Raw genomic sequence first — 27,759 nt, forward strand, 5'->3', positions numbered from 1 at the left:
TTCTTTTCCATTCCTCCAGAGCGGGGCTGGAGAACCTCAGGCTTGGGAGGCGCATGCAGCCCTCAGTCCTTGCGACTCTCCCCAGACCAGGCCCCTTCCACAGCCGGGTCCCTTTACATCCTCTTTGATCCTCCCTGGCTGCACCTTCCTTGGGTTTCGCCATCTGGCTGGGATGTGAATTCTGATCATGCTTCTTGCCCATCGGAATGGAGGCTGACGAGGGAGAAACTTGCCTACTGTACAAAAATGTGGCCCCCAGTCAGGGCGTGGACCCCTCAGTCTACAGAAAAATAGACCTTTGGGCCGGATCAGTCTGCTTTTGCTTCCCTCCTTCCCTTGCCTTCCCTCTACTGGGTGAGAGGAGAGTGCTTGCGCCACTTCTGTTTCCTCTTGCAAGCCAGGAAAACAGCATTGAGCAGCAGGAGGGGTGCAGCAGGGCCCCTTCTAAAGAGAAGGCCATAAATAAACGGAACAGTTGTTACCGTCGCAAGGAAATGTTGGAAATGCTTAAACTCGGCTACAGTAAACACGTAGGAAGCAAACCAAAGGGCATTGCTCGAGACATTAGGCAGCCCGGATTGAATGTTGCACGCGGGCAAAATTGGGTTTGTGAACCCAGGTCACTGGTAAGCCAATATCTCTGCCATCCTCTGTTCCTTCATCTACCAAATTGCAACGAACGTGTCTGGGTTCTTACAAGAATGAGAGGTGCAACGATTATCAAAGAGCCTCCACGTTAGAAATGGAAATGTTAAACTAGTAAAAAATAAAAACAAAAGTTAACCGTCACTATTCACGTTTGAAGTCTTTCATGTCCCTGGCTTGCCTTAATGCCCCAAGTCATATTCAACTGTCTTCCCTGTGTCATTGGAAGGAATTTGTGGGGCGGATCTGAGTCACTAAACAGCTGCAAGAGTCTGGCATGGGGCAGATGCCGTTTTCCACAGGCCTTAGCCGGACTGTAATGAACAAATTCAAGATCTGAGAGGATGCAGCTGAAGTCTTATGGCCTGTAGAGATTCATTTTTAATATACAATCATACCTTGGCTCCCGAACAAATTGGCTCCCAACAATCGGAACCCGGAAGTGAGCGTTCCGGCTTTCAAACGTTCTTTTGGAACCCGAACATCCAACACGGGTTCCGCATGTTCTGATTGGCTGCAGGAGCTTCCTGCAGCCAATCACTTTGGTTTCCAAACATTTTGGAAGTTGAACAGACTTCTGGAACGGATTCCGTTCGACTTCCAAGGTCCGACTGTATAGTATGTATTGCTGGATGGGGTATATTTCTTGAATTAGAATAACCGTGCAGATAAGGAAGCTGGAGGGCAGAGCCAGGTTGCCAGTTAGTTTTGCAGAAGTCTGATTTCAACCACACATGTGCACACAGATGGTAATTGACATTTCTTCCTTTCTAGCGTATTTGTATGGCGATGCCTTTGAAGGTCAGTTTCCTCGAGTGCCGCTCTTGCTACCACCGCCACGTGAGTGCCAAACAGGGATGCCTCCCCAGTCTTCAGCAGGCGGCTTTGTTACAAAACGCTGCGTAGATTCTAAATGTGTGAGACTTGACCTACATTGGATGCCACAACCACCCCCCAACCATTCAACCATTGTGAAAGAAGGGGAAATTGCTGTATTTTTCCATATATAAGACTAGGGTTTTTTCCTTAAAAATAATGTCCGAAATGTTTTTTGGGGGGGCTTATACACGGATAAGCCCCCCAAAATATAGGGATATAGGGACGCGGGTGGCGCTGTGGGTAAAACCTCAGCGCCTAGGACTTGCCGATCGTCAGGTCGGCGGTTTGAATCCCCGCAGCGGGGTGCGCTCCTGTTGCTCGGTCCCAGCGCCTGCCAACCTAGCAGTTCGAAAGCACCCCTGGGTGCAAGTAGATAAATAGGGACCGCTTACTAGCGGGAAGGTAAACGGCGTTCCGTGTGCTGCGCTGGCTCGCCAGATGCAGCTTGTCACGCTGGCCACGTGACCCGGAAGTGTCTTCGGACAGCGCTGGCCCCCGGCCTCTTAAGCGAGATGGGTGCGCAACGCCAGAGTCAGACACGACTGGCCTGTACAGGCAGGGGTACCTTTACCTTTACCTTTATGCACGGATAGATGTCCCCCCCAATTTTCTTAATTTTGAGTCCCCCAAAATAGGGGCCAAATTATACATGGGGGCGTCTTATAGACGGAAAAATACTGTAATTGATTTGGTCCTTAAGACTGAAGGATGCCCAGTTTGGTTTGCGCTAGCGGCTATCTGTCATGGGTGCTTCAGGTGATACTCCTGCATTGCAGGGGGTTGGACTAGATTCTTGGGGATCCCTCCCAAATTTTTGATTCTAAACCTCTCTTGCTGAAAATCAAGTGTCCTAATCTGCAAAGCCTAGCCCATAGTGCAAACTTAAGCGTCAGTAGCCTTTTTGCCAACAAAACGAGTTGCGATTTGAAGATTATTTTTAAAAAGTATTCATGTTTTTTCATAAACCCAACCATTTTGAAACCACCCACTACAAAACCTTATTGGGCAAGGGATGCCTTCAGAGTAAAGAAAGCTTTGAGCCATGGCTAATTTTATACTGACCAAATTATCATTCCCCCCTCCCCTCCCCAAATATTTCCGGTTTTAAAAATAAGTTCATTTGCCAGTTTTCTATGAAGTGCCTTTTGAAAGCTTTGCCAGTGGCACAGGCTTCCTGCCGGTGTCTGCTTTCTACTCTCGGTGCTACAACTTCCACAACTGACGAGGGCTGAAAAGTCACTCCCCCTCCTGCCCTCCCACCCTCAATGTTCAATTCTCTCTTCTTTTGCATTTAATCTGTCTCAGTATTTTACCTTGAGTCTCAGCTGGTTCTTTTAACAAGAGTGGGGGGGGTGCAAGGAAAGTCTCTTATAAATAGCTGCCTGTCAAATCTGCAACATATCTAACACAGTCTTGAGGATAGGAATGGGGGCCTTGTGGTCCTCTGGCTGTTGGTCAACTCCTACTCAGGTTTCCGTAAGGAAAAGGGGGAGATTATTCTCTTTCTGGCCCCTCCCACTTTCAGAAGAACCTTTTCCCGCTGCGTTTCTAGGTTCGGCGCCAAAAATGGCAATGCTCTGATAAATAAACCTTCCTCCACCTTTGTTCCAAAGATTTGGCAAACAACTCGGCAGCTACACACACAGGCTCTCAGGCAGGGGACCAAGAAGCTGCAGAATTTTCTTCCTCACCCAGAAAAATCCAATAGCAGTGGTAGAGCATGCCTCCTGTACTTGGAAGATTACAGGTTCAGTTTCCTGTACTTTATAGTGGAGTTACAGGCAGGAAATGGAAAGATCCTTTTGCCCCAAGGTACTGGGACGCGGGTGTCGCTGTGGGTTAAACCACGGAGCCTAGGACTTGCCGATCAGAAGGTCGGCAGTTCAAATCCCTGCGACAGGGTGAGCTCCCGTTGCTCGGTCCCGGCTCCTGCCAACCTAGCAGTTCGAAAGCACTTCAAGTGCAAGTAGATAAATAGGTATCGCTCCGGCGTGAAGGTAAACGGCGTTTCCATGCGCTGCTCTGGTTCGCCAGAAGCGGCTTAGTCATGCTGGCCACATGACCCAGAAGCTGTACGCCGGCTCCCTCGGCCGATAAAGCGAGATGAGCGCCGCAACCCCAGAGTCGGCCACGACTGGACCTAATGGTCAGGGGTCCCTTTACCTTTACCTTACTGGGTTCGGGTGCTATGGTTAAGGCTGCAATAGTTAGCTGGCCAATGAAGGGAAAGGGCTCCTATCCTCTTCACCAAGTCAGGCAGGGGCCACCACCAGCTGCTGAAACGAGGCCACTGCATCCTCCTTCGCTAGCAATACTCTGCAAACAGATAGCCTTCCTGCAAAGGGACAAGCAGCAAGGTTTGATGTGCAAATATCTTTGTTCCAACAAGCTCCGCTTGAGGAAAGCCACGCGGGTAAGCAGCTCACTCCCAGGTTTAAGAGAGAGCCAAAATAAAACTGGAGAATTCTCCAAAGGGGTAGGATTGGGGATCAGTGTGCAAAAGTGCTACCATTTGTCAAGAGTCGATCAATAGAATATATTAATGCCTTACATGCCTCTATGATTTCCGACACACAGGTCCCTATGCAGTCTTATTCCCATACTCTTCTCTGTTAAGGAAGCCTTTCTGTATTAGGCAGTGTAATCATATCGAGCCGTTGATGTCAGATGGTCACCTTGTTTGCCTATGTTGTAATGCTGGCCTTTTCACATTGATTGTATCCTAATTCTTTTTTTAAATAAAACATTAACAAAAATGTGACAGAATGAATTGCTATGTAGTGAAATTGTGCAAAAATATTTAAGAGCAATAGAGTGTGTGTGTATGTGTGTGTGCCAGGAAGAGATTTGTTTGTATTTGTTCATACGGTTTGATTTTAGGAACAATATGCTCCTGGTGCTGTATTATAATGTAAATTAAAATAGTACTTGCATGAGTTTATTTTTCAAGCGATCCAGTAAAAGATTTATGATTTGAAAACAGCTGCGTGTCAAGATTTTTCATTTGAGGTTTGCAGCACACCAAAAACAAGGCGACTGGTCTTTGCCCGGCTGCCCCTTCTTCTTAGAGCATTGATCGTAGACAGCAAAGATCTCATTTGTCAAAAGTTCCCAGAACAGATAAATAAAAGCTAGTGACTCATTCACATACTTTTTCTGAAAAAAATGATTTTTTAAAAAGAGAATAGAAGTGGCACACACTAGCAGCCTCTTTATTTTGTCACATGATCTTGAACAGGGGTCGGCAACTTGCGGCCCATGGGCCATAAGCAGCCCAGGGAGGGTCGTTTAAACAGCCCACGGGCTGCCCCTGAACCAAGCCGCTTACTCAGCGAGTCCCCATGCGCTGCGTGGAGCAGGGATTCACTTCCGCAGTGCAGAAAATCATGTACGTGCAGATGCCGGAAATCACATCGGTGCAGATGTGATCCAGCCCACGGAGCAATCTCTGCGGGAGTGAACCGGCCCAGGCGAACACTGAATCAGAGGCAGCCAATATGTTGTCCGCGAGATACTGCTGCCTTTCAACTCCCATCAGCCCCAGTCGCCATGGACAATGGGGTCAGGGATACTGGAAGCTGTCGTCTGTAAGACTGAACTGGACTTATTGCAGTATTTCTTCACTAGTTAATTGGAGCCGTAAGTGGCAAAGTACATGTACCAATCTACCACCATGCAGCAACTCAGCATAATTTCGGTGGAGAGGATTTGCACATTCAAGCTGAACACCTGTAATTTGCCGGTCCCCACACTCACGCTTAATTTGCTAGACAACACACCACCATTTAAGTCTATATGCTTTATTGATACTCAAATTGTTTTGTTTTTACATTTCACAATGCATTCCACAGACTTAGTTTAATACAGCTTGAACCGCAAGTGTATACATTTTTTTTTCATTTGCAATTTCTTGCATTTCTTGCATTCACAAGGTTCGAAATTTCCAAACGACATTTGCAGCATCGGGGCGCAACCCGCTGACCCATGCACAGGCGCTGAGGATTCCGAGCACATTGGAGAACAAGCATGCTGGGTAGTCCTTGCCAGTGCCTCGCAAGGATCTTGGGAGTCACACCTTCAGAAATTCCTTCCACAGATCCAGAGTTTTGAGAGGCTGTAAACTTATTTACTCAAAATAGACAATAGGAGGTTTGTGCAGCAAAAGTTATGGCAGAAAACTGTGTAATGTGCAAGAAGAGTTGGGTGTTTTCTTTCTTTAATAGATGCTAGTGTTTTTTTTCTGAAGATTTAAGCTAAATGGAGCTAAAACAAAACCCAAAACAAAACCCAGTTCCGTTCTCCGATATTCCAAGCACTGTGGAGGAGCTGGACATCCTAAGCTGCTGTGAAACACTATATATATATATTTATATAACTTTTATATTGGCAATTGATAAAACAGTAAAATTAAAAAGCACAATACGGCTACACTCGATACCAAACGGGCAAGGCTTTTTAAGCTTGCTTTAATGGCATATTCTTCTACACATCTCTCTCCTTTTTTTTTAAAGAAAATCTGCAATCAACCTACACAGACCAGAGACAGTGCTAAACTGAAATGCTCTCCCTGCACTCCAGCGGCACTGCGCTGTCTCGAAACGCAGCAAGACTACCTTGGCTGAAGCATAAAATGTACAGCTCTCCAATCTGTTATGTTAACCAGTGCTGCACACGGGAGAAGCAAAAAGAGGATTAGGTTTAAATCCATACATAGCAGCTTACAATACTTATGATGAACACACATGGCAGTCAAGAACAGGTTATTTCCCCCTGCCTCAGAACACTGCGTTGCTAAAAAATAAAAGATCTGTGAAATTGCACTGCAATGTCAAGGTTTTGCTATTCCCTGACCCTCCCCACGTAATCCAAATGAATATGCCTCCCCTTCCCCACTTAAAAGATGAACTCCTATTTTTAATAAAAGTTGCTTTAGGTTTTTCATTCGGCTTTGCGCTTCACCCCGGGGATTTTAGCTTGGATCCTGCAAAGAAACAAAAACAAGGTGTTTTAAATGTTATGCCTCCTGCCTTCCCCGATACCCCATAATCCCCCAGAGTCGGTGAAGCTCATTTGACCTAAAACCAAGCCTCTAAGTGGCATTGGCCCAGCTGTGTGGAATGCTCTCCCAGCAGAAATTCAACATGCATCTCCTGTTTTAACTTTTAAATGATGGCTGAGAATTACCCTGCCAGTTAGAGTACTATTGGCACAGAAATGGAAACAGAAGAATTACCTACGAAAGAGGAATGGCAGACGAAATTAATGGGCTATGCAGAATTACACGACAGGAAGGATTCGAAACCTCTGGGATCAGAGATTCTCAGTGGACTGGAGTAAATATGTGAATTATTTGAAAAGCAATTGTAATCAAGAGATTACGCTAGTAGGATTGCAAGAAGTTTTGTAAGGAGGACTGTGTGAAATATTGCAGAGAAAAGTATGAAGAGAATTATTAGTGAAGGACTATTAAAAGTAATAGAGAAATTAATGAAATGCAGATTAAGTGATAAAGGCTGAAAAATCTTCAAATGTGGCTGATGGAAGTCCAAAACACTGAATAAGATAAGAAAATATGTTGTATGTTTTTTTGGAAATTTTATGTAAAAAATAATATATTTTTTTTTAAAGAGAGAATTATCCTGCCAGTTAAGAAAGCATTTTTCTGCAATAGTTAGCTGATGAGCTCTGATTTTAAATCTGCACATGTTTTTTAGTGTACAGTGGCTGCTGCAAACCACTTTGATTTTCAAATTTTATTTATCAAATTGCGGTGTACAAGTATTTTTTATATAACAAACAAATCAACCTAAGTAGTCCAGTGTAAAAAGTGCAAGTGGACAAGGAGGCTGCAGAGCAAAGATTTGGGGTGCTGACCATCAAGGACAGGCACCCCTAAACTCGGCCCTCCAGATGTTTTGGGACTACAATTCCCATCATCCCTGACCACTGGTCCTGTTACCTAGGGATGATGGGAGTTGGAGTGGCAAAACATCTGAAGGGTTGAGTTTGGGGGTGCCTGATCAAGGAGAACAGAAGCAGAAGAACAGAGGGAGAGACGAGAGGGAGAGAGAGAGAGGTCACACAGAAACCCAGAGGCTCTAGTGAATTTCAGTTTTGACCTGAAAATACTTTTCTTTGCAACCTCAAATAGAGTGATAAGTCATCCATAGATGGTAGTTTTGAAAATTACAAGAAGCACAAGTTTAATATGCTCATTCAGCTCACATTCATCTCTCTGCTGTGTAAGATTATTATATTTATCAGTTGCTCCCTCCCCAAAGTTACTTACAAAAACAAAGATTAAAAAGAAGAATAAATACAAGCGAAAATACAGTAATATGTCTGAAAGTGCAAATCTAACTCAACACCCTCCCCCCTGTTTTTTAAAAATAAGCAGAGAGTTAAACTCTAAAGTCTTGAGTAAATAAAAATGCTTCTACCTAAAAACAGACAATGAAAACTCCCCTGGGGAGAGCATTCCAGATTACAGGGCCTTGAAAGAGGTGTGCGCGCACATGCACATGTAATCTCCCACTAAAAATAATATTGAAAGGTATCAGCTACTTTAAAATTATCTTCAAAATTCTATATGCTCACTTTGCCACTGCATCTTTGACATTCTTGTTCACAAGTCCCAGGTAATGGTCAATTTGAACCTGGCAAGTAAAGACAGAAGGATGAATTACCATTTCAACAACACAGGAAATAACCATGTATTAACACTTACTTTCTGCTCAACATTCTCCCCATAACCAGGGACAGAGGTTTACCGCCACCCTAACAAAAAAGGAACATTGATCCCGATTCCACTAGGCCTTGAGCGTAGATCATGTCTTCTGTATGTGTATCTATTTCAGAACTGTGCAATCCTATTTAGTATAGGATTAGTGATGTTTTAAAGATTTGCAGAATCTTCAGTGCCTTTCACCCGCCCCCCCCAAATAATTTTTATTCATTTCCCCAGTTTTACCAAATCATCCACAAATTAAGGCAAATTTAATACAATTTTCAGTGTCTCGTAGAGGATGTCTGTAAGTTTATGCCTGTCAAGCTTCCTTGTAGGGCCACCAAGCAAAATATTAATTTGAAGCCACTGTTGAACAGGGCTCAACAACTTTTGTGTCTGGATTTCCAGTTTTTGAAATGTGGCAACCCTACCGTTGAAGATGGTCTAGGAGGAATTTATCCATATATGGGGGCAGAGGGGACCCACTATCTGTTTACTTGAAATGGTGCTCTTTTATTTTCTTTTTGCTAGCCTGTTCTCTGAAAGTCTTGCCCCCCTCCAATCTAGCTCTCTGCCTCCCAGCGTCTCTAAAGCAGGTCATTTGGAGTTGATCAGCTCCAAAGTAGTTTCCCAACCAGGAAAGCCTGCCAAGTCAGCTTAAGAGGGACACCCTCCAGGGACTTACATAACCCCAGCTGAGCACTAGGAACAGCAGCAGCTAAGTAGATCAACAGGAGAAGAGGTGGGATTGTGTTCTGCAGAGCTCTCTCAAATCTTTTTCAGTACACAACTTACTTTTAATCATCCCAATTAACCATCACATTTTTGGCAGAATTGTCAGGGAATACGCGCCACACCGTACACTCACCTGGTGCTTTTCATAAATAATAGGAATACTGAAGAGCGAAATCAGAGCTGGAATGGGATGCAGGGGAAAACAAAACACAAGAAACATCCGTAAGTGTATGCAAATGCAGGGATGCAGAAAAGATCAAGTGAGGCAGGGATAGGCAAACTAAGGCCCAGGGACCAGATGCGGCCCAATCGCCTTCTAAATCCGGCCCGTGGATGGTCCAGGAATCAGCATGTGTTTACATGAGTAGAATGTGTGCTTTTATTTAAAATGCATCTCTGGGTTATTTAAAGAGACGTGGGTGGCACTGTGGGTTAAACCACAGAGCCTAGGGCTTGGCGATCAGAAGGTCGGCGGTTCGAATCCCTGTGACGGGGTGAGCTCCCGTTGCTCGGTCGCTGCTCCTGCCAACCTAGCAGTTCGAAAGCACGTCAAAGTGCAAGTAGATAAATAGGTACCGGTCCAGCGGGAAGGTAAACGGCGTTTCCGTGTGCTGCTCTGGTTCGCCAGAAGTGGCTTAGTCATGCTGGCCACATGACCCGGAAGCTGTACGCTGGCTCCCTCGGCCAATAAAGCAAGATGAGCGCCACAACCACAGAGTCGGTCATGACTGGACCTAATAGGGGTCCCTTGCCCTTTTACTGGGTTATTTGTGGGGCATAGGAATTCGTTCATTTCCCCCCCCCCCAAAAAAAAAATATAGTCTGGCCCTCCACATGGTCTGAGGGATGGTGGACTGGCCCACGGCTGAAGAAGGTTGCTGACCCCTGAAGTAAGGTGTGCGAATCCAGGCTAAAACAAAAATACGAGGCTGCTGCAAATAGCCCTTGCAACCGACAGCAGTCTCTGCATTCTGTGAGTATGGGGTGCAATGCCCCTAAACAATGACTGGGCATGTGATGTTGAGCTGGACAAGCAAAGCAAGGTCCCCAAATACATCATCCAGACACCTATGCACTCACCTGAGCTACTTAAGATAGCTCAGTCAGTAGAGCACGAGACTCTTAATCCCAGGGCCATGCAAGATTCCTGCATTGCAGGGGTTGGAAGAGATGGTACTTTGTAGTTCCTTCTATGATTCTATGAAGTTGCCTTATACTAGGTCAGACCATAGCTCAGTATCATCTGTGGTGGCTAGCTGCAGGTTTCAGGCAAGGAATCTTGCACGGCTCTATTCGGAGACTGATGGGTTGAATTTATATACTGCTCTATACCTGCAGGTCTATGCTGGGGATTGAACCTGTGACCTTCTGCATGCAAAGCGGATGCTTTGCCACTGAGCTGCAGCCTTCCCTTTACTTTGCCCTGTAAGAATACTGATCCTGATTGCTACTATTGGCATATCAAGCAAATGACTGTGATCAAGTCAAAAGCAATGGAATTTGCCCTCCTCTGCAAACCCTACAGATTAAAACATGGCGTTTCTACGACTTCCCCCACAAAATCTCTGCAGCCTTTGCCGATTTGCTCTGATGTCTCGGCATCATACTGTGCCGTGACACCAAAATCGCGACGACGTACAGCTTTCCCCACAAAATGCTTTGCATGTGATTTGGTGCAACGTAGTATAGAGGGCCAACTTACCCAGTATCAGCAATGTCAGACCATTGAACAAGGCACCAACGTAGGTGAACACCCACATCAACACGGCAAACTGGAAGAAAAAAGAGAAAGCTGAGTAGGAACTCAGAATGTGGACCATTTATTAGAGCTCAAGTAGACTTTGCAGTTGCCATGGGCTGGCTGCTACGGGGGGAGTGGAGGTGGCTGGAGACTCCCCAAGTGATGGGAGACTCCCCAAGTAAGCCATTCTAAAGCCTTGCATGTGGAAAATGGGGAAAGTTGACATGGGAATGTCACTCGCAGCAGCAGCAGCCTCCCCCGTGGCAATTTGGCATTTGTTCTGACTCTTCAGGTAGCCTTCACTAGAAGGACTTCTCTGAAGGCAGCATGGAAAGATCAGGCAGTGAAAAGGCAGCGCTCCAGCCTCCGTATGTCAGAGATAATTATAGCCAAAAGGACTTGTAATGGGATCCCACAGACTTTAGCTTTGAGGTCCCCTGGCCGTGCTGAGAATGACGAAAAGTCTCATAGGGTTTCACGTCTGCTCCATCTCCCGGTGGTTCATGTGGCCATTTCGACCACAGAAGAGGTTCAAGTACAAGCAATGAGACAGGCCCTTTGCCATTAGATTTAGGGCTTAATAAATAAAATAAAAAATAAAATGATAGATAGATAGATAGATAGATAGATAGATAGATAGATAGATAGATAGATGATGATAGATAGATAGATAGATAGATAGATAGATAGATAGATAGATAGATATATGCCACTCATCTGACTGGGTTGCCACTCTGGGCGGCTTCGAGTAAATCATAAAACCAAAGCAAACCACAACACATTAGAAACTTCCCTATGCTACTTCCATGCACTTAAGGTGCATGGAAGGGAATGTTTCGTTAGCAAGAACGAAGCAGCAAGCAAGGTTCATATATAATACGTAGGGCAGAGGCTTTCAACCTTTTTGGGTCCACGACTCCCTTGACCAACTACATTCTTTCTGTGGCGCCCTTGTGAGCCTCAGGAGCCCAGTTACGTCACCCTGTGCCTGCAGAGCCGACAGCCCCTCACCCTTTTTCGAACACCCTCCCTTCTGAAGTGTTCACCCTGCTGCCTCTCCTCCCCCCTCTCATTGGGAGTCCTCTGGGCACCCGCAGCTGCCGCCTCTGGTCTCTGAGCTGCACCCTCCTTGCCCCAAAGAGATGTGCCTCCTCACACTGCCCCACCAGGGCCTGGGAAGCACCCCCCGTCCAGCCCCAGAGGCATCGTTCACCTGGGGCGCTTGTAGCCAGTGCTGCTGCAACAAACAGCTGTGCAAACCTTCGGGAGGGTTGCACAGCTCTCTTCGGAGACTGGTGGGTTGAATTCGGAATTCGGAGACTGATGGAGGGAGGGAAGGAAAGAGGGACAGAGGCCAGTGTTGCCCATCATTCAAGGAACTCCAGGTTGCCACGGCACACGGCTTGAAAACCACTGACGTAGGACAAAACCTTTATTCTCTCCACCTCCATCCACTACAGCCTCCTTCCTTGCATTCCAGTTCCAAGACACTGTAAGCTTCTATTCCCAGAACACAGAAATTAGATGGTGGCAGCCGTTAAGGCTGCCTTGGTTCTTTGTGACCTAGTGCTAATGGGAGGAGTGGGGTTAAGGTTGTCTTCAGTAGCAGTGGCCAGTTGATTCTAGACTACATTTCATGCCATCCCTTGTTATTAGCCATGCTGGCTGGGGGCTGATGAGAGTTGAAGTCCAGTAGCACTTGGAGAGCCACAGGCATAGCTGTCAACTTTTCCCTTTTCTTGCGAGGAATCCTATTTGGAATAAGGGAATTTCCCTTAAAAAATGGGAAACGTTGACAGCTATGGCCACAGGCTCCCCATCTCTGGTCTTAAATCTAGAAGGGGGGAAGCAGCTTTGCAAAATCTTTAACTGCAGAGATGTGAATGTGCACAGTTCCCACTTGCTGTGTCAAAGCACCAGTCCATCCAGCCCAGCAGCTCTCCATTATTTCAGGCAGGGAGCTGGGGAAGAGCCATGGTCCATGTTAGAACATCTGCTTTGCATGTAGACACTCCCTGGCACATACAGGTAAGGCTGGGAGACAGTCCTGCCTGGAACCCCGGAGAGCTGCTGCCAGTCCATGCAGACAACACTAAACAAGATGGACGAGTGGTCTGGCTTGGTATACAGCAGTGCGTTGAGTCTCTTTTGGTCCTGCTAACTTGACATCCGTTCTGCCCAGCTCACCAGGGACTGAACTTGAGAAACAACTTGGTCTGTGGTCTTTTTTCTCAAGGAACTGGTGGCTCTTTAGGACTTGAGAGAGGAAGCAAGGAGGGCCGTTCGGAGGCAAAATGTTTACCTTTCCTAAGCAACTAGTTAATTGCAAACCCAAAACCCCAACCCTGTGAAACTGGAGGAGGTGGTGGAGAATCACCTTTACTGTTCCAAATGTAACATGAGAAATAAGTGAACGAGACCAACGTGTCCCGGGATGAGATAGAGCCCTACTAGTTCCCAGAGGGTTTAAGATCTATTTGCCAAGTAAGAAGGGCAGGGGTGTGGGGGTGTGACCTGGAAGTGCTGAATCACTAATGTGTTGCGTGTGGGGTGGTGGGTGAGAGTTCCCAGATCAGCTGATTCCCACTGCTAATCTGAGGGCAAAACATTCAGTAGGGGAAGGGCTCTCTGAACAAAATGACTAAGAGCACATTTGCACAATCATTTACTTAGAAGTATTTATTACTTGGGCTGGGTTTTCTTTTTTTATTGGATAATGTTCGAAGAACTATGACCTGAGTTAATTTTAAAAAAAGAAGTTCAGCAATGCATTTAAAAAGTAGTAAAAAATGGCAAATTAGCAAGAGTTTATCCAAAGACTCAATGGCACTGTTTTCCCATACACCCTGTATCTCTCAATTCTTGCATTCTAAGAAACCCCTGGGATGCGGGTGGCACTGTGGGTTAAACCACAGAGCCTAGGACTTGCCAATCAGAAGGTTGGCGGTTTGAATCCCCACGACGGGGTGAGCTCCCGTTGCTCGGTTCCTGCTCCTGCCAACCTAGCAGTTCAAAAGCACGTCAAAGTGCAAGTAGATAAATAGGTACTGCTCCGGCAGGAAGGTAAACAGTGTTTCCGTGCGCTGCTCTGGTTCGGCAGAAGCGGCTTAGTCATGCTGGCCACATGACCCGGAAGCTGTACGCCGGCTCCCTCGGCCAATAAAGCGAGATGAGCGCCAGAGTCGGTCACAACTGGACCTAATGGTCAGGGGTCCCTTTACCTTTACCTTTTAAGAAACCCCTGCTTGTGACCCTTGGTTAACCAAAGGTATCCTGAGTCCCCCCCAAAAAACTTGGGTCTCCAGTTGTTCCTAGACTACAACTCCCAGCACCCCTGACCACTGGTCCTGCTAGCTAGAGATGATGGGAGTTGTGGTCCAACAACAAACTTGGGGACCCAAGTTTGAGAAACACTGCCCAAGGAGAATATAAAGAAGCTTTCGCTTGGCACCTGCAATGCTGGTAATGTCACTATTAAATGGATACTGGTGACAAAGCGCCAGCAACCCAAAGGCCCATGTCCAGTTAATACCCCTTTTCCTCTTCCACTGGCTGCAGCACCTGCAGCAGAGGCTCCTGCTGAACGCTTAAGCCTGCAGCAGCACACCTGTGGCCCTGTAGATGCTGCTGGTCTGCACCTCCCTTCATCTCTGACCACTGCATGCAACCTGGGGCTGCTGGGAGAGGCTTCTATGTAGATTTAAGATTATGCATTCTTGCCTTGGCACAGTACTTTCGACTTAAAAGCACGGCGTACACAGCACCCTGGGAAGCACCGACAAGAAAATGCTTGGTGGCATTTATCAGGGAAAGGGAACCCTTCTCGGGCTGAGGGCCATGTTACCTGAATACCATGCTACCTGTATACCTGAAGATCGTCTCCAACCCCATCGTTCAGCCCGGACACTGAGGTCCAGCACCGAGGGCCTTCTGGCAGTTCCCTCATTGCGAGAAGAGAGGTTACCGGGAACCAGACGGAGGGCCTTCTCGGTAGTGGCATCCGCCCTGTGCAACACCCTCCCTTCAGATGTGAAGGAAATAAGCAGCTATCCTATCTTTAAAAGACATCTGAAGGCAGCCCTGTTTAGGGAAGTTTTTAATATTTAATGCTGTATTGCTTTTAACATTTGATTGGGAGCCGCCCAGAGTGGCTGCGGAAACTCAGCCAGATGGGCGGGGTATAAATAATAAATTATTATTATTATTATCATCATCATCATCATCATCATCATCATCATCATCACGGACAACCTTGCAGAGGCCACATGTCAGCAAAAGGGGAAAGAAGGTGTGGCCAGATGCAAAAGTAGGGAATGCACGAAAACTCCTTGGCATAGAAGGATGCATTCCAGTCACAGAAACACCAGAGGTTTTACACGTAGACCTTTCCATTCTTCAAGGTCACATTCCAGGTAGACAAAAGCACTCAAGGAGTGTGTGGAGAAAGGCCAGTGAGGTTAAGACAGTCCTGCAGGGCTGCAATCACTTGTTCACACCAACACAGAGCCTGAGGTCCCCACCCCCCGGCATGTATACCACAATCTGAGGCCTACAGTTGTTGCAGAGTCTTTGACAAGGCCAGGTCATTCCGCACATCCATAACAAAACGTTTTCTGGTGCGTAAGCTTGCCTTTTCCTCCGAAGGGTTAGAAACCTTGCCTTCCCTGCAACGTGGCTGCTCATCACATTGCTTAAGAGCCACTAGGGAGCTGTTGTTGTTAAAAAATCAACCACTATTTCAGAAACTGCATAGAAGTCTTACTTATACAGCAACTATGGGCAGAGGGCTGTTTCTGCAGAACTCTGGCCTATCTCAGAACCGGCTGCAAGTCTTAGCAGATGTTAAGGCTCAGATAAGATACCTAAATCTCTTTCCAGGCAAGGGTCCTTGTATGTCGTCGTCTTCTTTTTAAGGCTGTAAGCTTAAGCAAGAATTCTTCTGAGATAGGACAGGGTGCATCTTACAGGAAAGTCAGTCCACCAGACAGGATCAGTTACATGAACCAATGACAACACAGCATTGCAGAATTATCCCTGCCCATATGGCTCTGCCATATAGTTAGCCAAGAGCATGGGGGCCACTACAGGAAGCAGACACCCCCAACACACACATCTCTATCTTCCCTCAACAAGAAAGAGGCATTTCCAGAGTTTCTAGCCAGGCAAGTGAGGGTGTGTAGCAAAGCCATGAGGAGTGCGACAGGAGAGGGTAGAATTCCAAGGTCCAGAACAAACGTCATGGAGGAGCACATTTGGCCCTTGCGCCTAAGGCTTTTAATCCTGTCATATTGGGCTAAATGGCATTAAACCAGCCTCTCTCAGCCTTGAGTCCCTGGATGGTGTTGGACTACAACTCCCACCATCCCTAGCAACCAGGACCAGTGGCCCGGGATGATGGGAGTTGTAGTCCAACAACATCTGGGGACCCGAGGTTGAGAAAGGCTGCGTTAAACCAATATGTGATCTGTTATATGCCTCCTTAAGTGACTCCTACTATATTTAGCAAGAAAAATAATCAACCCCAAACCCAACACTGAACAGCTGACCCCTTAACACAGTTTGGAGATACTAAAGATAGGACCGAGTCCTGTGGCAGAAGAAGACTGGCTGGACCATATGCTTTGGCGAATTTATACTGTGCTGCAATCGCTATAGCAGATCTTGATAAAATCACAGCATGACTGAAAACTTTTCAGCAAACCTCCTGCTCCTCAAAAGTCTACTTTGCCATCACTGCATAGCTGGGAGTTCTTTTGATCTGCCATCATCACCTGGCAAACGGTATTGGGAAACTGCTGAGTAGTCCCTCCAGCACATGTGACTGGCATCTCCTAGGCTGCCTGAGTTTTCGAATTTAAGGAATGGGGCAGTTTCCACTCCCTCTTTGGCATTTTAAATATGGCTGACCGCAGGCCTTTCCCCAGAAGAGGAGGAGGAGTTTGGATTTGATATCCCGCCTTTCACTCCCTTTAAGGAGTCTCAAAGCGGCTAACATTCTCCTTTCCCTTCCTTCCCCACAACAAACACTCTGTGAGGTGAGTGGGGCTGAGAGACTTCAAAGAAGTGTGACTGGCCCAAGGTCACCCAGCAGCTGCATGTGGAGGAGCGGAGACGCGAACCCGGTTCCCCAGATTACGAGTCTACTGCTCTTAACCACTACACCACACTGGTGTGGTGGGATGCCAAAGATACTGCAAACCAGAGAGAAAACTCATCCAAAAGTCATTAATAAAAAAACTCCACACACTTCAGAGAAATATCTTCTTCCCTTTGTGGGGGGAGGGGGAACACACAATATGAACCTCAGCGTGAAAAGATTCTAAATCAACTTTGGGTTGATGGCTTTCCAGATGTTAAAAGGTAAAGGGACCCCTGGCCATTAGGTCCAGTCGTGGCCGACTCTGGGGTTGCGGCGCTCATCTCGCTTTATTGGCTGAGGGAGCCGGTGTACAGCTTCCAGGTCATGTGGCCAGCATGACTAAGCCGCTTCTGGCAAAGCAGAGCAGCACACGGAAACACTGTTTACCTTCACGCCGGAGTGGTACCTATTTATCTACTTGCACTTTGACGTGCTTTCGAACTGCTAGGTTGGCAGGAGCAGGGACTGAGCAACAGGAGCTCACCCCGTCGCGGGGATTCGAACCGCCGACCTTCTAATCGGCAAGCCCTAGGCTCTGTGGTTTAACCCACAGCGCCACCCATCCCGGCAGCTCCAGCTAGCACAGCCAATGGTCAATGGTGATGGGAGATGTAGTCAAGCAACATCCGGAGGATACCATGTTGACCATCCCTGACCTGGAATGCTAGAGTAGACAGATATCTGTTCTTATACAGCAGGATTCCTCTGGTGTTCTTAAGCCTCAAACAACTGCAGTAGGGAGAACAAAATGATGCTAAAGGTTTTATTTTGTTCCAACTCATCTTGAGTTCCACAGAACCATCCTTCAGGAATTTCCTTTTACATTTTAGGAATGGGTTGCTTCAGTCTTGCTTTATGCTGCTGACTTCTGGGAGAAAGCATTCAGCAGAGCAAGAGAGGACACTGGCTTGTATTTTGCTAAGGCAACACCAGCAATTGAACCAAGTCAGGGAGTTGAAATTTCAACATCCCAAAGTTGCCAGTGAGCAACTTCTATAAGTCAGTAAATCAAAACAGATAGGCTTCAGTCAATCAACAGTGTCAGGTAGTAACTCAGATTTTCTGATAAGGAGATAGTTGATCCTCCTCCAGGGCTGTTGAAGACTCCCATAGAAGTGGCTATACCAACACTGGGAAACTTTGTTCAGATCATGAACCTCTCAACTGGAATTATCCAGTAGCAAGAAGTTGTAAAGTGGCATTTAAATGCACTCTAAGGTGGCCTTTTTGCAGATGGAAAATAAAGTAGTTAAATAAGAAAATAAGTGGTTAAATATTAAAGGTGTCAAGTCCACAGCCCTACGGTATCAGCTACTCTAGCCTAGATCTGAAACCAATCATGGTTTTAGATGGGTAAAGAAAATATCCAAGCTATCTTCTATTTCAGAAGCACTTCCTACGTGCTCCACTTCATATAAACCTACGTGGTTATGCAAGTCTTTTGAAGCATGAAAGATCGGCAGAATGCTAAATCAATGAGCTGGAAAGGAACTGCAGAATATTCCCTTGTTCAGGGCAAGAATGAAGACTTTACTGACAGTTGAAATTAATTTTTCATATCAGAGGGTTTCTTCTTCCTCTTTTGCCAGTTGGATCAAAGACTTTTATTCTATTGGAAGTATTATGCTTTGTCAATATTTACAACATCGTATACTGTCTGCACAGAGTCCATGGGTAGGGGCCATCTGAAGTACAACACACATTCACAACGTTTTTTGCTGGGTGCCATTTTTAATGACCCCCATACATTTTTAAAAGCCAGTGCTTCAAATTGCTGAAATCCTTTTCCAGCTGTAACTTTTCTTTAATGAAAGCCTTGTAATGCCATAATGCTATTATGCCAGTTTCGGTATTATGGTGCAATGGAGTTCAAACACCATAACACTATAAAGTGGGAATAATTAAACCACAAACACCATAGCATTATGGTGCTGAATATCCTTTTTTAAAAAAATAGGTGGGGAAGTGTTTTTAGCAATAATGAAAGGATTAAAAGTCAAAATCATGGTCATGAAATGGCACCCACCACAAATTTTATAATGAATGTGTGCTGACCTGTGACAGGTCCAAACTCATGTTCAAAATTTGCCCTTTTAAAAAGGCAGAAGAGCAGCTCTAAAGCAGCCTTGCTCAACTGGGAAGAGGCACTGATAAAGATGGGACTAGGAATTCAGACGCAAGACAAATATCAAAAATACTAGATGATGCTGTTGTGTGGGTGCCCCCCCCCCCAAAAAAAATTATGATGCAAACCATGGCAGTTCCATCTTAAATAACTAGTATGGAAGCATCCCAAGTCTCCAGCTTCTGGCCCAATAGTCAATTAATATAGACGAACCTTGCTTCTAAAGCAACAAATTTCAAATATGCCTGCCTAATTTAAGAATAGGCATAAATACTGAAGAAGAAGAAGAAGAAGAAGAAGAAGAAGAAGAAGAAGAAGAAGAAGAAGAAGAATTTGGATTTGATATCCCGCTTTATCACTACCCTAAGGAGTCTCAAAGCGGCTAACAATCTCCTTTCCCTTCCTCCCCCACAACAAACACTCTGTGAGGTGAGTGAGGCTGAGAGACTTCAGAGAAGTGTGACTGGCCCAAGGTCACCCAGCAGCTCCATGTGGAGGAGCGGAGACGCGAACCCGGTTCACCAGATTACGAGTCCACCGCTCTTAACCACTACACCAAGGGAACTGAAATCCAAATAGGCCCACATACCCCCGGTGGTCGTTAGAACCTCTAACGTGTGGGTGGGGAACTTGTTGACCTCCATGTGTTGCTAGACTACAACTCCCATCACCCCTTCTGGCTGGGGCTGATGGGAGCTGGAGTCCCAACAACATCCAAAGCAAGGGCACAGTTCGCCATCCCTGCCCTAAAACCATACAGCCACATCTCTGCCCGCCTCACATGCTTTACTGCATTTGAAAAACACCAGATGTTCCTTCAGGTCAACCTGGACAAGATTCCCTCCCCTTCTGCAAGTATATACTCCGGAAAGGTTGAAAATAATGGAAGTCTCTTACCTTTAGCGAATCCACCAAGTCATCCACTAGGAAGAGGCGTCTGAGCTCCTTAACTGTGTTGTTGAAGTGGCCAAGCACCATATGGCTGTATTTTTGCACAAGCTCCTCAGACACAGCGACATCTTTATCCAAGTAAGCCCTAAAAGAGGGAAAGCGCCGTTCATAACAATTCGACTTGGCAGCACGAGATTCTTGGAGCTCTCCAAGCTCCCGGCAAGAGCACAATGGAGAAACAACGGGGAAGGTCATGGTGCTCAAGAATTGTACAGATGGACAAAGACCTAAGCGTGAGGCACTCTATAATTTATTCACAGCAGAGAAGCTGCCGCGCTTAAAACCCCAGGTTTTTCCAAGAACTGGCACAATTAGTTCATTAAACTGCACTTAAATGGTAGAAGCAAATGTCTGGCCACTTAAAGCAGGTAAACAAAAGGTAAATAAATAAATAAGACTGTGCCTTTTTGCACATGGAAAGGCAGGCTTGGCAACTAAAATCAAATGTCTTTTTGGCTAGATATAACTGGAGATGATGTCCTACTCAGTCCAAAGAAGAGCCTTTGTTTTGAAACAAAAACAACAACACTCCCACAGCTTCACTGCATTAAGCAAACCCACTTCCCAGAATATTGCAACCCTCAAAGTTCTACTTTCGTCCTGCTAACCTCTTGCCAATCAGCCCAGCCCTTCAAAATTGCCTCTGGGGGTTAGGAGAGCATTTAGCAAGCTAAAATGTTCACCCTGTTAAAACCACTACTTTAGCACAATGTCAAATTCCTCCCATTTTATCCTATTTGCAGAAATGTGGCATCCTTGAAGTTTTCAAGATGCTTCTTAGACAGGCATGTAGCATCTGCCGATTCTGCTTGCACGATGCTTTTCTTGTCGTGAAAGGTACCTGATTTTAAAGCTACTGCAAGTTTCACAACTGCCCAATTCAAAAGTGGTGGCATTGCTTTTGAGATGGTTCAGTGTTGGCTGTGTAGGTTCCAAAGCTACTCAAATAGCCAAAGATTATGAAATTATTGATATACCATACCAATGCAATATAGTGTAATGAAACATTACTGTACCAAAGTGCATTGTGAATTATGATAAATGCCTTAGGATCTAAACCTACCTGGGTAAACATGTAGTAGTAGGAAAGAAAAAAAGTAATTTTTTCTTTTCTTTTTTGCACTAATGTGCATAATTTTTATTATGGAGATCTGCAAGACTGTTGGTATGTGGAGAAGGGCACATACCAGCATGCATTGTGAAGAAAGCTAGGTGTCTGGTAAGCCATCTTCCAGTGGATTAGACTCCTAAGTTAGCATTGAGTAAATCTGTTGCTCTGTCAACCTTTAATTGCTTCCATTAAAACGGGGCTGGCTGGGAGCTTTACAAATAAGCATAAACCTTTGCTCTAAAGAGTTTTACAGCCCAGAGATAGGAGGTCAGGGAAGGGGAAGAAGCAAATTTGCATGCTGATCAGCAAGAGCCGCTGTATGGCAAGCAACCCAAGGGACACAGTGTGTACAAGGGTGGCAGGGTGGTGGTCATCTGTCATGGATGCTTTAGCTGGGATTCCTGCATTGCAGGGGGATGGACTAGATGTCCCTTCCAATTCTTCACTTCTATGATTCTATGACCATAGATGATGTATGGAAGTGAGAGCAGGACCATAAAGAAGGCTGATCGCGGAAGAATTGATGCTTTTGAATTATGGTGCTGGAGGAGACTCTTGAGAGTCCCATGGACAGCAAAAAGATCAAACCTCTCCATTCTTAAGGAAATCAGCCCTGAGTGCTCACTGGAAGGACAGATCCTGAAGCTGAGGCTCCAATACTTTGGCCACCTCATGAGAAGAGAAGACTCCCTGGAAAAGACCCTGATGTTGGGAAAGATGGAGGGCACAAGGTGAAGGGGGTAACAGAGGACGAGATGGTTGAACAGTGATCTCAAAGCTACCAACATGAGTCTGACCAAACTGCGGGAGGCAGTGGAAGACAGGAGTGCCTGGCGTGCTCTGGTCAATGGGGTCAAGAAGAGTCTGACATGACTAAACGACTAAACAGCAATGACCATAGCTATCTCCCTCTGCGCATAACAGGGGAGGATATTCAACTAATAGCTGATGTGTCAGCTTACACGTCAACTAACATATAAGCCCAATGCTGAAGCACAGAATACCAACATGGTGACAACTTCTGTACATAGACAGGAACTTTCTCCATTTTCAGCGCCAGCTGAAGACGTTCCTCTTCCAACAAGCCTTCAAACACCTTTATTCCAACTGTTCTGGATCTGAATCAATATTGTTGTTTTAAACTGTTGTTTTTTTAAAAAAATATTTATAGTAGTTGTTATTGTTTTTATATGCAATTTTTTCTACCTGCTTTAATATACTGTGTGCCATTATATCCTTTAGAGATGCCTTGTGTGAAGTGATTCATGAATGAAACAAATAATTGCACAGGCTTCCCATTTGCTTCCAGGCCAATTCGGGGTGCTGGCACTGCTCCTCTGTGAGCCTGCCTGCTCACAGGCAGGTTTAACATACTGAAGGACATCGTCCTCTTTCTATGCTCCTCCCAATATAAACATGCAGATGGAGACAGACCTAACCCTGCTTTAAGTCGTTTACATACTGTCCTCTTTTGTATATTATTTACTACAAAGCTCAATGACTAAGCTCTTTAGCAACGAAATGTCGGATTACCAGAACGACGTCCGAGCACTGGTATAACACAAGTGGACTCTTTATTACTGCGTTTGCAATTGTTCAAGATAAAATATATTTTGGAAAGAGAAGAAATGAGCACTGAACCACTGATATATGACAAGTGGACTCTTTAATTACTGTGTTTGCAATTGTTTAAGATAAAACCTATTTGGGAAAGAAACTACTTTTGCCATTTTTTTATGGACGTTTAGTGTTTGTTTACAGATAGTTGCCTTGGTGATATTATCTTGTGTCCATTGCAGTAGTTGTTGTATCATCAACCTGTTCGTTGTTTCAACTGCTATTTAAGGTTATCAGCTCAGGCCCTGCTCTGCATCCTTCCCAAAGTCTTCAAAGGTACCACCAAGGCATCCGAAGGCAGATAGGTAACATTTAAACCCTGCAATTCAGTGCCAACACTAAAATCATGGCACTCCAGTGAAGCAAACCGCAGCGTTCTACATGCACCTAAGATTACTCAAACAACAACAGGAGCTCCTACCTGCAAGACTACTCCATGCCAAAGCCCAGGAAGGCTGAAAAGGAACTAGGGCTTATCCACACTTACCTTTCCTCTGCGCTTTCCAGGCATGACCCGCAATTTAAAGCTCTCTGAGTGCCCCTTTTATTTGCTCCAGAGCTTTCCCTGCAAAAACCCACTCTTTAAAGTTCAGTCAGAGGAAATGTCAATCCAAGGGAAACCCAAATTGATGTTTGCTCCAAGACTATGGTTAGCCCAGTGAAGACACCAAAACAAAGCAGAAGGAAGATCACAGATATGTGCACAACTGATACATAGGGGAGCCTACTGAGACTATCCCTGAATAGAAAAGGAGTGGGAGAAAGTTGTTGTTGTTGTTGTTGTTTTAAGCTAGAAATCTCCACTCAAGGCTCAGTTTAGCTAGACCCTAGTGACTGGCTTAGGGAAGCCACTACTACCCAACCTCCCTATCTTTAAAATGGGATTAAATGGCCCTGCTCTACATTAATGTTATAATTATCCTTTGCAAAATGCAAGCTTGGCCAACCATGGTGTGTGAAAGAGACGTGTTTGCATTTGCGGGAGTACAGCTAGGGGTACTTTTTTGAGGGTAGCGAGAGACCCTCGTGCCTCTACATGCGAACCTTGATTGCACACCCAATAAAGCTTACAGACTCATTTGTTAAAACCGTGTTTATGGAAGACAATCTTACTCGGCTATGAGTGATTGCCAAAGAAGAAGAAGAAGATCATTATAAGACCACAGGAAGCAGCCTTATGCTGAGTAAGATCATTAGTCCACCTTGCTCAGTACTTCTATACTGACTAGCAGAGCCTCTCCAGGATTTCAGACAGGATTCTCTCACAGCCCCCAGAATTGTACTCATGACCTCCTGCATGCAAAGCAGATGTTCTAGCATTGAGCTACAAGGGTACATGGCAACTAGTGTCGGGCATCAGGCCAGCTAGAAGGACTTTTCAGTAGAGATTATCAGTGGGTCGCTTAATTTTGTCAATGTGAGATGTTTAGGCTAGTTACTTGTTTATATGGCTATTTGAACGTTGTTTTATGCCTTGCGCCTATTAGTGAATTTTGTAGGTTATTGATGAGAGCTGCCTCAAGCAAGGATTCCTACGGATATGTGGTATTACAAATGAACTAGTGGTGGTAAAGCCATGGTTTTCCCAGTAGTGATGTATGGAAGTGAGAGCTGGACCATAAAGAAGGCTGATCGCCGAAGAATTGATGCTTTTGAATTATGGTGCTGGAGGAGACTCTTGAAAGTCCCATGGACTGCAAGAAGATCAAACGCATCCATTCTGAAGGAAATCAGCCCTGAGTGCTCACTGGAAGGAGAGATCCTGAAGCTGAGGCTCCAATACTTTGGCCACCTCATGAGAAGAGAAGACTCCCTGGAGAAGACCCTGATGTTGGGAAAGATGGAGGGCACAAGGAGAAGGGGATGACAGAGGACGAGATGGTTGGATAGTGTTTTCGAGGTTACCAGCATGAGTTTGACCAAACTGTGGGAGGTAGTGGAAGACAGGAGGTGCCTGGCGTGCTCTGGTCCATGGGGTCACGAAGAGTCGGACACGACTAAACGACTAAACAACAACAACAACAACAAGTGGTTGTAAGCGGAAAACAAAGTCTTGCTTGGAGGGACGTGTACAACCTCACATCCTCTCCCCTTAACAACTGATTGTGGGTAGGGTGACGCACTCACCTAAATGGGTGGCCTTCCTCAGACTTCTGGATTGCCTGGATAACTCCCTTGTATATCCTAAAACTGATGGTCACAGACAGGAGGACCAAGGCAATGTAAGCGACCACACTCACAATACTGAACACCGTTAATGACAGCAGCAGGAACAAGCTGGCTCCAAACACCACGCCCGTCTTCTTAACGTCTCGCCAGTAAAGGAGGTCAACAACTAGAGAGATTTAAGAGAAAGGAGATTAGAAGACATTGTCAAAGCAATATAGCCCCAACTTTCCCCCCCCACACACAAACACACAATGTATATATGAATGCACTTCTAACACACATGCATAGATAAAAACACACTCATGCATCAAACATTGGCGATTTTCCCATGAAAATTTAGTACGTGTGTGGTGTCGAACACCACGATGGCTCAGAAAAGTTAATAGATCCTGTTTAAGTGGAAGTCAAAATAACAGTACAGGGCTTGTTTTTCCTCATATGCCACTGTGATAACAGACAAGCCAAAGAAGAACCTTAACCCTGATGGGGTTGGTGCTGCCCCCACCAGGCCTGGAGTATAATTTCTCTCTCACCTGCTCCTTCAGGAAGAGACCACTTGGCCCCAGGTGAGCAGAAGGAGAACGCACTCGCCATCAGAGCAATATAAGTTGTCTCTTGTTATGGGTTTGGTGAAGGCAGCAAGCACAGTGCAGTGATGCTCATTTGGGCCTGAGGTTCCCAGGAATCGGAATAAGCAGGCTGGCACTAGCAGTGTACGGATGGGGTTTTCAAAACTGCTTTTCTCAAGAACAAGGCTGCTTTCCTTTCCTACCAGCACAACAGGTTTCCATCATCAAGGCCAAAATACAACGGGTACAATTTCCAGCAGGTCTTATCTCACAGGGGCAGAAAGAAATATATTAGCGACAACACCCTTGTGCAAAATACGGTGTAAGGAAGAGGGTGCTCTGTTTGCACATGGGAAAAGCCAGGTCTAAACCCACTCACCAAATCATGAAGCCCACCATGAATTATGGCAAACAGAACCTTGGACAGGGGAAACTGCAGTTCAAATCTCACATTCAGTCATGGCACTCACTCTGTAGTCTTCCCTACCTAAGAGGTCACAGCTGGGCTGTTCTATGGGCTAATACAGAGTTCTAGGCTCTTGGGAAGAGGTGTGGAACACAAATGTAACAAAGAAATCTGCAAACCATATTTGGCATATTGAATACAACATTCCTACCACTTTATTCTCTTCCACTGCAACAGCATACAGTTGTGATATACCCCAGAGTATAGAATATAGTATGGAATGCCACATTGGATATTAAATTCAGGAATCATGTACCCCAGGGACAGGCCCTTGGGTACATTTGTATTTTTGAACCACAGGCACCACTCCCTCTGGCCACCCCCGAAACAATGAAACAGAAGTCATGCATAGGCTCATTTCACTTTTCTAGGCAATCTTGAGTAAAAGTCGGACCCAGTAGAATTAAATTGAGCCTTGCAAAGTGCATAGGGCTGAAAGAGGAACTGGGAAAGAGTGTCACTGCTGGCTCTCTGTGTGTCACAGCAGTATCATCAATTATGCTTCTGTTTTGTTTTTCTTGACAACGTGTAAAAGTATCAGTGATATCCCAACCACATTTGGCCACAGTTAAAGGAAAGCCTCAAATATTGGAATCATTCCATTATTTAAATTAGGCAGTGTTTAAAGGAACAGGTCCAATTTTCTCCAGAGGATTTTGTCACACTGAGTATTTTGTTTCTGTTTATTAAAAATGTTTCTGTGCCACCATGTCTAGAACTCCTCCCCAATGCTAATAATGACTGAAAACAATTGTATAACGAAAGCCAAACCAATGAACTCAACATAGTTTTTTAAAAAATAATAAACCACAACAGCAAACACACCATAGGACCAGCTTGCATGCAAACCAAAAGCCTTTCAAAGACACCTTTGCCTTGACAGGTGACCCAGTTGTAGATGACTTTTTATTTTTGCAAAGTGAGGAATGCATACACTCCTAACTGTATGGAAGCCATATAAACAGGAGCCTCAAGAACCAGAACATAGGCGTCTGGCTGCCTTAGAGGGCTGATTCCAAACACACCTGGTCGACAAATTAACTCGGGAAAATACGGAGGGAGCCAATGGCTGTGTTTGGACACAACACTAAACCGAGTTCTACATGACAAGAGCTGCAGCCTGTGAGTGCCCTTAAATAAGCCAGCTTCAGAAACCATAGTTTGAAGTTAGCTTGTTTGAAACTGACCATAATTAGTGACGAACCACAATCCCAGGTACCAATACAACGAACAGAGATTAAAGGAAACTGAAAGTAGTCCATGCCAAAATCCTCCTCTGGGGTGTGCGGGAGATAGGGAGGGGAAGAGCGAGAAACCTGAGACTGGCTGCAGCTTACTTCTGTAACATGAAACCATGGTTTAGTATTATGTCTGAAAGCAGTCACTGGGTGCCTTGAACCAGTATGTGTGTGTGTGTGTATATATGTGGTTTGTTTTTTCTGCCATTATCTCCTATAGCTTAAGTCACAAATCCCAAAATACAAGCCTGTGTGTGTGTGTATGCGCGCGCTGTGCATAAACATTTAAACCTGGGATTTTTATTTTTTAGGTTTTTTATTTGAACAATTACAACACTACAGTCGTTTTCTAGGTCACAACTGGTACAGTTCTTGAGTAATACGTACAAGATAAACTGCCTTTTGCTTCCTTTTAAAATGAAAGCCAAACGTATCCACTGGCAGAGACACACAAAAGGGTATTCTGAACAGCCACCTGCCCAGAGGCAAACGCATTTCAAATGTGAAGGATCTACAATTTCTGCCCTTCAAAGAACAAAACAAAACAACCCAGGCCTATTCCAAAGCAAATGTCTGACTACATTTGGTAAGCACAAGGACTGTCACTTGGTGAATCTAAAAATAGCAGTGCTAGCACAGTGCCTCGC

The 27,759-nt window shown here is 45.4% G+C and overlaps 2 protein-coding genes across 7 annotated transcripts in view; one reads left to right on the plus strand and one right to left on the minus strand.

The window, feature by feature from the left end:
* Window positions 1-4,268, plus strand: part of EML6 (EMAP like 6) — a 169,371-nt gene extending 165,103 nt beyond the window's left edge. For all 3 annotated transcript variants that reach the window (XM_053383652.1, XM_053383655.1, XM_053383654.1), the window contains one exon: window positions 1,420-4,268. In XM_053383652.1, the coding sequence (XP_053239627.1) occupies window positions 1,420-1,444 (25 nt within the window). In that variant the 3' untranslated portion in view covers window positions 1,445-4,268. The remainder of the gene's footprint in view (window positions 1-1,419) is intronic.
* Window positions 4,269-5,308: 1,040 nt separating this feature from the next.
* RTN4 (reticulon 4) overlaps window positions 5,309-27,759 on the minus strand; it is a 63,741-nt gene continuing 41,290 nt past the window's right edge. For all 4 annotated transcript variants that reach the window (XM_053383657.1, XM_053383656.1, XM_053383658.1 and 1 more), the window contains 6 exons: window positions 24,798-25,005; window positions 19,889-20,027; window positions 10,689-10,758; window positions 9,120-9,166; window positions 8,122-8,180; window positions 5,309-6,505 (listed from right to left, as the gene is read on the minus strand). In XM_053383657.1, coding sequence (XP_053239632.1) covers window positions 6,463-6,505; window positions 8,122-8,180; window positions 9,120-9,166; window positions 10,689-10,758; window positions 19,889-20,027; window positions 24,798-25,005 — 566 coding nt within the window. In that variant the 3' untranslated portion in view covers window positions 5,309-6,462. The remainder of the gene's footprint in view (window positions 6,506-8,121; window positions 8,181-9,119; window positions 9,167-10,688; window positions 10,759-19,888; window positions 20,028-24,797; window positions 25,006-27,759) is intronic.

This window comes from Podarcis raffonei, chromosome 3 (assembly GCF_027172205.1).
Source record: "Podarcis raffonei isolate rPodRaf1 chromosome 3, rPodRaf1.pri, whole genome shotgun sequence".
NCBI lineage: Eukaryota > Metazoa > Chordata > Lepidosauria > Squamata > Lacertidae > Podarcis > Podarcis raffonei.